This window comes from Parasteatoda tepidariorum, chromosome 8, assembly GCF_043381705.1.
Source record: "Parasteatoda tepidariorum isolate YZ-2023 chromosome 8, CAS_Ptep_4.0, whole genome shotgun sequence".
Taxonomy (NCBI): Eukaryota; Metazoa; Arthropoda; class Arachnida; order Araneae; family Theridiidae; genus Parasteatoda; species Parasteatoda tepidariorum.
The window spans coordinates 15951027-15961906 of record NC_092211.1 but is presented as its reverse complement, the minus strand read 5'-3'; the positions used below and the strand labels follow the sequence as shown (position 1 = coordinate 15961906).

The following is a 10880-nucleotide window of genomic DNA, read 5'->3' as shown; positions in this document are numbered from 1 at the left end:
AGTTCACAAATTACGTATAAAAAGAATATATTAGAATTTCCGAAATCCTTTAATTTATCGAAATAAAAAAAGACGTTGCAGCTGATATGTCACCACTTTCTAAGATAATTAGTTCTTTGGTAAATGGTGCCATTTTCAAGAAAATGTTGTAACAGATACAACGTCAATTGGCTTGAAATGGGCATAATTTTGTGAACCAAAGGAAGAAAAAAAAAATACTGGACATTTTTTTTTTCATTACAAAACTTTATTGCAATAAGCCAAACTAGTACAAAATTTGTGAGTTTTTACAGATGTATTTCAAGTCATAAAATTTATCACATATATGTAATGCATATGAAACCTTTCTAAAGGCTTTAAACAAGTATTTCATTTTAATATGACAGGGTGCGTAGCCAAATTATTCAACAAAAAATAAGCACTTTTCAAGCACTCAAAAAATATTTTTAAGCACTTTAAAAAAATATAATTAGGCAGGGTTGGAAAGCTTTTGACAATTGACGGTTTTGTCTTGTTTTAACCGACATGTCAAAGAACCCTTTGGCATTCTTTTTGACAATTGTCAAAAATCATGAAATTTTAAATCATGTAAAACGAATGGCGTTTTCATACACTGTGGACTGACAATACGCTGAAATAGATAGGGGTTGAATTAATTGAGAAAACGTTGAATAGAACAATGTGAACTGAGTCTTTTTGTATAATTCGAAGTGAAAATCAACATAGTAAAGAAAAAATTAAGCACTTTTTAAAAACACTCAATCAAAAAAGCACCTTTAAGGGCTTTTAAAAAACGAAATTCCAAAATAAGTACCTTTAAGCACTTTTTAAAAACGCCACGCACCCTGTATGAATATAAATATTTTCAATAATAATAATGAATATTTTTACATAAACATCACAGACTAAGTAATTATTCAGATATTTTATTTGATACTGTCAATGAAATTTATTAAATATAAATAATCAAAAATTCAATTTCAAGTCATACGTCTAATAATTAAGAAAGCATACGAGTTTTTACAGATGTCTTTCAAGTCATAAAATTTTACAGATGTATTTCAAGTCATAAAATTTATAACCTATATGCAATGCGTTTGAAACCCTTCTAAAAGCTTCAAACAAGCTTTTCATTTTAATATAAATATTTTTGATAATAATAATAATGAAAATTTTTACTAAACATCACAGACTGAGTAATTATTTAGACATTTTGTTTGATACCATCAATGAAATTCATTAAATATAAATAATCTAAAATTCAATTTCAAGTCATACTTCTAAGAATTAAGAAAGCATAAGTCAAATCCTTAATATACACAATGAGAGGGGAGAAAACGATATCACTCAGAATAACTTTTGTTCTAATGAATGCATTTTCACATACTAAGCTTCAATCATAATGATTCAAAAGATTTCAAATATGGTTAAACCCATAAACGCGTGAATTTTTTATATGCTCTGCCACAAAAAAAGTTCCTATTAAAGAAGTGATTTTTTTTAACTAAATGAATATTTTCTTCTGTTAAATACTTTTTGATTTTTTCAACTGATTTGAATTCTAATTGAACTTGGGGGTACCCACAGTCTGGAAAATTAGGTCCCACCAGTTAAATTAGGAGATCAGTCAGAAGTTTAGGCACCTTAATACTTAATACCAGTTTCAATTTTCGAACATATTTGTAAAAGTCAGTGATCGATGCAAAATGGTTTTAGAATTACCATTTTTTGCATTTTATATTGATCAGAAAATTTTTAAATTGCAATAGTTAGTAAAAATAAAAATACAAAGTTAGTAAAAATATCGATCAAATAGTTTCTGAGTTAGAATTTTTTTTTTATAAGTCATATTCTTTTATTTTTCACAATGTAGTGTTGAAAAAAAGCAGTTTAATTAGACATCTAATATCAACCACTTCATGATAAATCATCAGAAAATCAAACGTTCAAATGTAAAATCTCATTTCTTGTAATTCATTAAACACATCAGACCAATAATTGAAGACTAGAGTAATTTTTCTTTTCAGTATACCTCTTTATTAATAAATACTTCATAACAATAGATTATCTAATAATTATGATTTCCTAACAAAGTCAAAGTGTCCAATAAGAGTGTTATAATTAGTGTTCTACATACCTCGAAATTTAATAAAGGGATTTAATACCTACCCACAATGCTTATATTATTTTTAGTTACAATGAAAATAAAATCTATGAGCTATGAAATAAAACAGGTTTATAAGCTGTAATATAATTTTAAAAGGAAGAGAATATAATATAGAAAAGAAATTACAATAAACAATTTTTACAAAATATGGCACATGAAAAAGAAAGCAAACATAAATAAGAAAAAACAAGCTAAGATATAACTAAAAAAATTTTGTAATCAAAATCGAAATGAGTTTCTCCAAAATAAAAATTTAAATATAACTTTAAAGGAATACTACTTGCAAAATATTTTACATGATGTCAAACTTGCTCCAATGTGTCACAAAGCAAATTTGTATTTCTGGCCCAAATGTGCAGAGACAAAAGAAAAAAAAATATTCTTAAGTTTTAATTACTAAACCGATTTAATGTTATTTATTAAAGAAATATAATAAAATTATAAATATTGACCATCTTTTAAAATGAACATTGCTAATTGTGTGAATATTGGTGAACAGAATGATATATATATCAATAAAAAATAAATGATATATTGGATACATTGATATGGATATTAAGTCTGATCAGTTATATTATTGGTGTAACTGTTTAACAGGTAAAATATATCACACAATTTGACACTTTCAACATGAGTGTTCACAAGTTGTTAAGCAAGTACTGCATTACAGTAAAATTATGCGGAACCAAATCAAATCATTTGTATCAATCAGTCAAATTTACGATGGGTGTATAAATAAACATTTACATAGCAACAAACTTAAATTTATAATTAAAAATTCATTATTTTTAACATGTTTTGTCAACATAATTCAGCAAATTAAATAAAAATGATATAATTAGTCTAACTATATAATTAGTCCTAAATATAAACTATGTAAAGTAGTCAGAAGGTCTTCAAAGTCATCTATAAAATAGATTAATAAAAAAATAAATTAACAAGCTTCAAAATTTTACAATTACAAAACAGCATACAATAAATAAAAATTTCATGCATATTAAAAACCATATTTTTTACAATAGTCTAACTATATAATAAGTCCTAAAAAAAAACTATATAAAGTAGTCAAAAGGTTTTCAAAATAGTCGCCTGTAAAATAAGATTAATTAAAAAATAAATTAACAAGCCTCAAAATATTACAATTAGAAACAGCATACGATAAATAAAAATTCCATGCATATTAAAAACAATGTTTTTTTTCTATTTCGTCAGATGTAAAAAAGTTCAGAAGTCATAAAAATTAAAAGATTTGAAAAATACACAAAACATACATATAGATAATTTTTAAACACTATACAGGTCAAATAACTTTCAACATAATTTTACAACACAAAGTAAACTCCATGCATAATAACTTTAAAATAAATAGTATTGCCCACGTTTAAGAGATAATGTTTGTCGATATATTTCATATGCTGCTTACACAAAGTATTCTTTAATCACAGTCCTTCATATATATTTTTAAAGTTTTTACTAAAAACAAAATAAAATAGCAATACTGGAGTTCACAAAATTGATGTAAATAAATGAGAAGAAAAAAATATTATTAAAGCTTGTGCGAACCAGAATTGTGGAAGATGAGATTAAAAACATCAAGCACATTTGATCATTGGAGGGAAAATGTCATAGTAAAAAAGTTAAAAGAGATTTGAATAAATACATATTGCACAATAAAGACAAAATGGATAAAAAGAAAAAGAGAGAAAAACGTAGAAAATTAACTAATATATGTATCAAATGAAAGTATATATTTTTTTTAATGAACTGAAAGTCCCAGATAGTTTTTTTTTTTATTCAAACTATTATCAGCAAAAATATACAAAATAAATAGATTCGTGTAGTCAAATCATTAAAGAACTGATACATAACTTTTTTTAGAAAAAATAAAGTAATTAATATTTAAAATACAGAAAGGAAGTTAAATTAATTATATTTTAAATACTTTCAGAATTTAAATTCATTTGGATATTGGAATTTCCAAGAATATATATATGCTTTTAAAAATATTTCTATAAATTTTTCATTTTAAGAACTGCTATGCATGTACCAGCTAAATCCCTCACTTGGGTCAGTCAGGATGAATATTTATGCTGAAATGTTTACTTTTACCATATATTTTTAACCCTATACATTTGTGTAGGAAGTAAAAACTCTTCTGGAGTACTGCCAGGTTCACTGTTTTCTTCAAAAATATCAGGAGAATTTGATCGATTATCAAGTTTCGGATTCTTAGGGGATAAAAGATTACTTCCCTCATCTGATTTTCGTTTTTTCCAAACACATGAAGATGCATTAGATGACTTGGTTGATGTCAGATCACAGACATTAAATTTTGGGGCAATAAGACTAGGACTATCATCCAAAACTTCTACATCGCTGCCATCAGTTTCTAAATCTATTCTAGAATGAGATTTCACAGCAATATGAGACTTTCCAGGTCTGTGCGTGTGCCACTTATGCTGCCCACACCTCAATCTTGATTCCTCTCCATCACAATCTTCATCAGAAGATAAATCAATGATTTGAATAACTGGATTTTCTTTTGGGAATGATGAAATGTCATTCAAACATATAACCTCAGAGCTATTATCAGTGCAATTAGAGGATCGCCTTTTCTTTTTAAAATTAGGACCAAAAATGGTGTCATGCTTTCTTGAAAGATAGTATTCATCCACTTGATGTTGTTTGCAAACAACATCAGGGCTTTGCAATTTACAAGAATTAGTCCCGGAAGAAAATCTTAAACTGGAATTATAAAGTACTTGTTCTGGAACATTTTGAAAGTTCTGAGTTGAAGGTATTTCATCACCACTAGATAAATTCAATGAATTTACAACCTGGTTACAATTAGTAGACTGTACGGTTTGGAAATCTATTTTTTCAATAAATGAGGACTTTAAATTGTGAACTTCAGTTTTCTTTAATAAATCTGAGATTTTTTCCTTTTTATTTGGGGAAGTTTTTACAGAGTCAAAATTTTTCACATCAATAATGACCACTTCTTCATTCAATTCACTATTAAATTTGGGATTTAGTTCAGATTTATCATTGTTCACATTGTGCAAATGACAAGAAAACTCATAAGAAGTATTTTGATTTAATGCTTCATTTAGTCCATTTATTAGTTTGATATCACTAGAACTTGAAACAAATTTTTGAGAAGAACTTTCAGTTAATGAATTGGGAGGCTTACTTTTAGCTTTGTTTGAAACGGAGAATAACTTTAGAGATTCTTTTTCACTAATTTCATCGAGTAGCTGAATTTCATCGTCATCTGAGCTTATCTTAAAATTAGGAGCCAAATTTTTATTCAATGTGTTAGACAGTTTACTTTTATCTGTATTTGGAAGTCGTTTAGGATAAAAATTATTATTAAATGTGTCAGTTGACGTAAGTGGATTCTCGGGACTTTTCTTTTTTAAGTATTTAGTTTGATCAGAGTTACTAGGAATTTTTATAATACAGTTTTCAGAACCCTGCACTGAACTTGGAATATCTCTTTTTAATTTTGAACAACTAGGGGTAGTTTCAGCATTATCTGCATTTATAGCATCAATTAATAAGTCCAGTTCCTCTTTTGCAGATCGAGCAGATTTCTGAGAATCATTTTGACTTTTACTAGAAAAATGGATAACTGCAACGTCTGTTTCAATATCCAATGAAAGTTTATAATCACGCCAGGAATTGCTTTGTTCCAATCGGTCAGAATCATTAGAATCTGAGTTGTATATCGAAAATAATAAATCTGAAATAGTATTTGGGATTGCGTCAGGTTTGGTTCTTGAAAATGGTTGATCAACAATGCTAATGGATCTCTTTTGTTCACTATGTTTAAAACTAGTTTTAGATTCTAATTTTTCAACAGTAGTTTCTTTAGAGTCACATAGTTTTGAACTACTTTTAGACTCTAAGCTAAGTTCAGATTTTGTCTTAGTGCTATTATCTAGGTCCAAAGTCTTTAAACATGCTTTTACAGCAGGGTCAACTACATTATTGATTTCGCCATGCTCAGGCTTTTGATTTAGGTCACCACTATTTTTTATTTCAGAATTCTTTGTTTGATAATGTCCTAAATCATTTGAAACATCAGAGTGATGAGTCTTTTGCCTTAATTCCTCTTTGCTCTTTTCACAATTCTGTATCTGACATTCATTGATTCTATTCTGAAGTTCATTGTGGTATAACCTGTGATTTAAATTTTCTCTGTTCAGAAGTATAGAATTCCAGGTCTGATTACAGCCTGGAACGCATGAAATGTCACTGTGTTGAAACATCACAGCTCTGCCAGGTTTTGATTTAGAATTTCGTATCGGATTGCACTCTGACACAGTTAAAATTTCACTTAATTGGAAACTCTGCTCTGAAATCTCATCTTTTTCAGTTTGTATGTTTTGTGTCTCATTACACTTAGACGTATTTGAGATGTCACTGATTCGAAGCTTCTGATTTGAAATAATACTGCTGTCAGCTTTATAATTTTGCATTTGACTGTAATCAGATGCCTCTAAAATGACACTGTGTTGAAGTTTCTGCTTTGAAGATGCACTGTTTTCAGCTTTAGAATTCTGTACCCGACCGCACTCTGAATTACTAGACACACCATTATCTAAGCAGGCAGGTAAAGGTAATTGTGAGCATATTTTCCCTTCAGTTTCCATGGTTGGATGCATAGTTAGTTCACAAATAATATTAGACTGACAGTCAGAAAAACTAACGTCTAAATGTGCGTTACTTTGGCTATTTTTCTCAGATATCATTTCACCGAAAACTTTATTTTGAAAGACTGAAACAGGAGATAATTCTGACTTATTCTGATCTTTCCTGAAACAAGCAGCTGCTGAATCATCAATATTTCCATCCGAAATAATAGTAAGATTTCTTGAATGAGTTCTTTCTAGAGATTTATTATAAATTAATTTTACATATTGTTCCTGTGAGCTTGAATTAATGCTTTCAGAGTCAGATTTGTCTTTGGTACTGCTAAATGAAGAATTGGGATCCAAATTCTCATCATCTGATGAAAAGGATGGGAAATTCCATTTTAATGGGGAGGAACTAGAAATAGTTTGTTTGCTGGTTATTGTTACTAAATTAGAATTATGTTGTTCACTGGATTGATTGAACGTTTCACATTGGATGGATTGATGATTCTTTGAAGAGTTTTGTGTTTTTTTAGAATCGAACTGCATCTCTGGAAGCCCTTTCTTTGGTAAAAAAATGTCCTCTTTGTTTAGATTCTCAGGAATTTTATAACACTCATCATAAAAATGAATGCTGTCAGTATTATTAATAGGATCTGCACCTAATGAAGAAAATGGAAAATTAATTTTTGTCAAATAAAAAGTTATTTAATTTACAGGTAAGATATACAAAACATCTGGTTCATGTAGGTCAAATATTAAAATCCTAAATAAAAATTCATATACAAGTTCATATACATGCTTAAAGAATATCTGTAATTTCAAAAAAGAACTAGAATGGTAGAAAAGAATAAATTGCAAATAAATATAAGGCAGTTGTATTTTGTTTGAAGGTATGTACAATTATTTAGGCAAGCAATTTTAAAGACCGTTATTACATTACAATTTGCTAAAAGAAAAGAGACAGGATTAGGATATTTGCACAATATAAAATTTAGGCAAAATTTACAATTGTATCATCAATGCACTAAATAAATTTTCTAAAGCATAATTCTAATATGGAAAATAATAATAATAAAGTAAATAATGATAGAAAATTTTCCCTAGCACTAAAACTGAAAAAACATTTTGTTTAGGAGATTTGTCCATTAACGGGGGAGTACACTAGCGACAATGGCTAACACTATAAAATGCTTTTAGAATAATTGCAATGATGTAAAAGTGCTTATATAATCCATAATAATTATTTACATTGATACTTATTTAATCTTAACAAAACTATAATATTTACAATATAAAAATAATAGGTGAAAAAATTTGATATACATATGCTATGGGGGTAGTAGTTATCGACAATGTTAACTTTCATCTATGAAATGGTACCCCAACATAGAATCGAGTTAACAAGTTTTATATACTAGAGAATTGGAATTGTATTTTTGTAGGGGTAGCTACACTACAGTACTCCCCCACCAAAATTTTATCTGCGATAGAATTCGATGAATAGGATACCATTAGTTGATTCATTGCTGTTTTGTGAGAAGATGGGAGAGCTGTATTAAGATCATTGTACTTTTTTAGTGCTGATCGCGAGAGCTGTATCAAGTTCATGGTCGTTCCTGTGTTGCCAATAGCAGTCGAATGTATACGTTGTGTGTGATCGAGACTGAGAAGCAACAGCGTGAGGAGAACAATGTTGCAGTCACAACTAGCAAGTCAACTGTTCAATGTGGACCATCCATCGAAGTAGGATGTGTTCAAATCATAATGGGAGTTTCTGCAAGGTAGGCGTGTTCGCATCACACCCGAAGGTCACTAGTGTGGAGCTAGTGGTAATCGACAATGTCAACTTTCATCTATGAAAAGGTACCCCAACATAGAATCAAGTTAACATGTCTTATATACTAGGGAATTGTAATTTTTGTAGGGGTAGGTACACTACACATGCTTTTGTTTTATATTTAACCAGTTAAAAAGGAAATGTGATAGAAATTTGTTTTAAGCAGTTGCAATTTACCATATCTTCATGGTAAATTTCTAAATCATTTAGTCTTTTACACCAATTTCATCAGTTTTGGATAAATAAAAATTTCTCAGTCAAAGTTTTCACTTTTCAGGAAGCATTAATTCAGTAGCAGTTCCTACATTATCCCTCACATCATTATTTATGCACATTTCAACTATGCTGTTCACATGTAAATCATGCTTTTGGCATTCAACATTCTCTTCAATGTTTACAAAATCATCATTGATAACACTTCCTTGATGGTAAACCTTCTGTGATACAAAGAAAAGAAGAACATGGCAATGCCTGCTTGTAAGGCATCAGCCCTTATGAAATTCAAAATCAATCATTTGCTAGGAGTCTGAATAAATGTTTCATTTATATAAACTCCTCGATGACTAGATTTCTGTTTTTTTTTCTTTAATCCAACTGTGTTAAGGGCATAAATAAAATTGATTAACAGGTGAAAAGAATTTTCAGTGAGGAAGGGGAATTGAGAACATTTAAAGCTGTGTCATTTCAACTTGTAACCTGTATTGTTCAGATGAAAAGATGGGAAAATGCCAATGTCCGAAATATTTCACATGAGCAGCAGCATTTTCTCCCCTTTCTGTACAAAGATAAAGGAAGAAGACAATAGTATATGTACTGTTGAATTATCTTCACAGTAGTACTTTCATTTTCCTTTTTTTGTCAATAGGTGGCAGCATGAACATATTTAAAAATATGGTGATTAATCAAAGTAATAGTGAGAAAATTTTTTTTAAAATTATATTATTATTTCAAATTAAATGTGTGAGTGATTCATTCCTTAGCAGTGAAATAGCTTGATAATATTTTAAGTTGAGGATAAGCAAAAACATTTACATACTTTTAAAAATGGTGTAAAGAGATGCATGTTTTTTTTTTTAAAGTAGAAATAGTTTTTATTTTTCAAACTTAGAAAAAATGGTGCCTGATTTGAAGAGACTGAAAATACATTTCAGGCTCTAAATGACTCCTCGTGTCCGGTTACGGGAGTGTCCCCTTTGCAGAGAGTGCATATAATGGTTTATTCAAAGAAGATTTCTTTTTAAAAAATTCCCTTAATGAGAAACATCCATAATATGACGTTACAAATGACAATAAAAACTGTGTAATTAAAAATACATTGAAATAATGAAAGCAGAAAAAAATTGAAATAAAAATATTATGAATTATTGTTTTTGTCTTACAACATAAAACTACTGAAATAAAGAAAAACAAACAAAATATCATTTACTATAATAATTTGGGTAATTCTGAAAATTACACCATTTGCGAACATTTCTGTTTTAAAGAAAATCAACAATATGAAAACAACAATGAAATATGAAAAGATAGGGCGCTGAATAGTTTTAAGATACCTAAAGTAGTAAAACAAAAATGTATACCTTCAGCAAGACTTTTCAGAGGACCCAAAGGCGATATGTTCTGTTCCGAGTCGCTATCACTAGACTCTGAAGAGAGAGGAGCTTGCAGCAAATGTAAGATCTAAAGGAAATTGAAATACAATTTTTGAAGGATTCAGACAATTGAAACAACAAAAAGGAATGTTCGGAATTATAATTGCTGCCTATGTTACATATAAGGTTAATTCAAAGAAGTCAAAATACAAATTACGAAAGATTTAGATAATTGAAACAACAAAAAAGAATTTATCTTATCATTATCATAGATTTTTCTTTATAAGTATATCTTTGAAGTAGATAATTTCCTGATGAAATTATTAAACTTCGAAACATACAAAATATGAAAGTATTACATTGAATTAAAAGATGCATAACTGATTAATAAGCTAAAAAAAATACAGAAAATATTATCTGGGAAAATGTGTTTATTTCATGAAATGTAATTTTTATTGGATAAATAATGTTAAGATTAATTCTAAAAAAATAAGTAGGGAAAAAAACCTGAAAAAAAGTATATGCAATGCAAATGCAACTAAAATCTGAAAAATAAAGTTTTAATTACACACCAAAAACGCCATTAAAAGTTATTTAAAATTATAATTAAAATTTTCCTGTGAAGTATAACTTTTTGATTTATT

At 28.5% G+C, this 10880-nt stretch overlaps 1 protein-coding gene across 1 annotated transcript in view; it reads right to left on the bottom strand.

The window, feature by feature from the left end:
- Positions 1-225: 225 nt before the first annotated feature.
- The window catches only part of LOC107457061 (serine-rich adhesin for platelets), a 30020-nt gene continuing 19365 nt past the window's right edge, over positions 226-10880 (bottom strand). The window contains exons 10-11 of the mRNA XM_043041117.2: positions 10225-10324; positions 226-7469 (exon numbers count right to left, since the gene is read on the bottom strand). Coding sequence (XP_042897051.1) covers positions 4273-7469; positions 10225-10324 — 3297 coding nt within the window. The 3' untranslated portion in view covers positions 226-4272. The remainder of the gene's footprint in view (positions 7470-10224; positions 10325-10880) is intronic.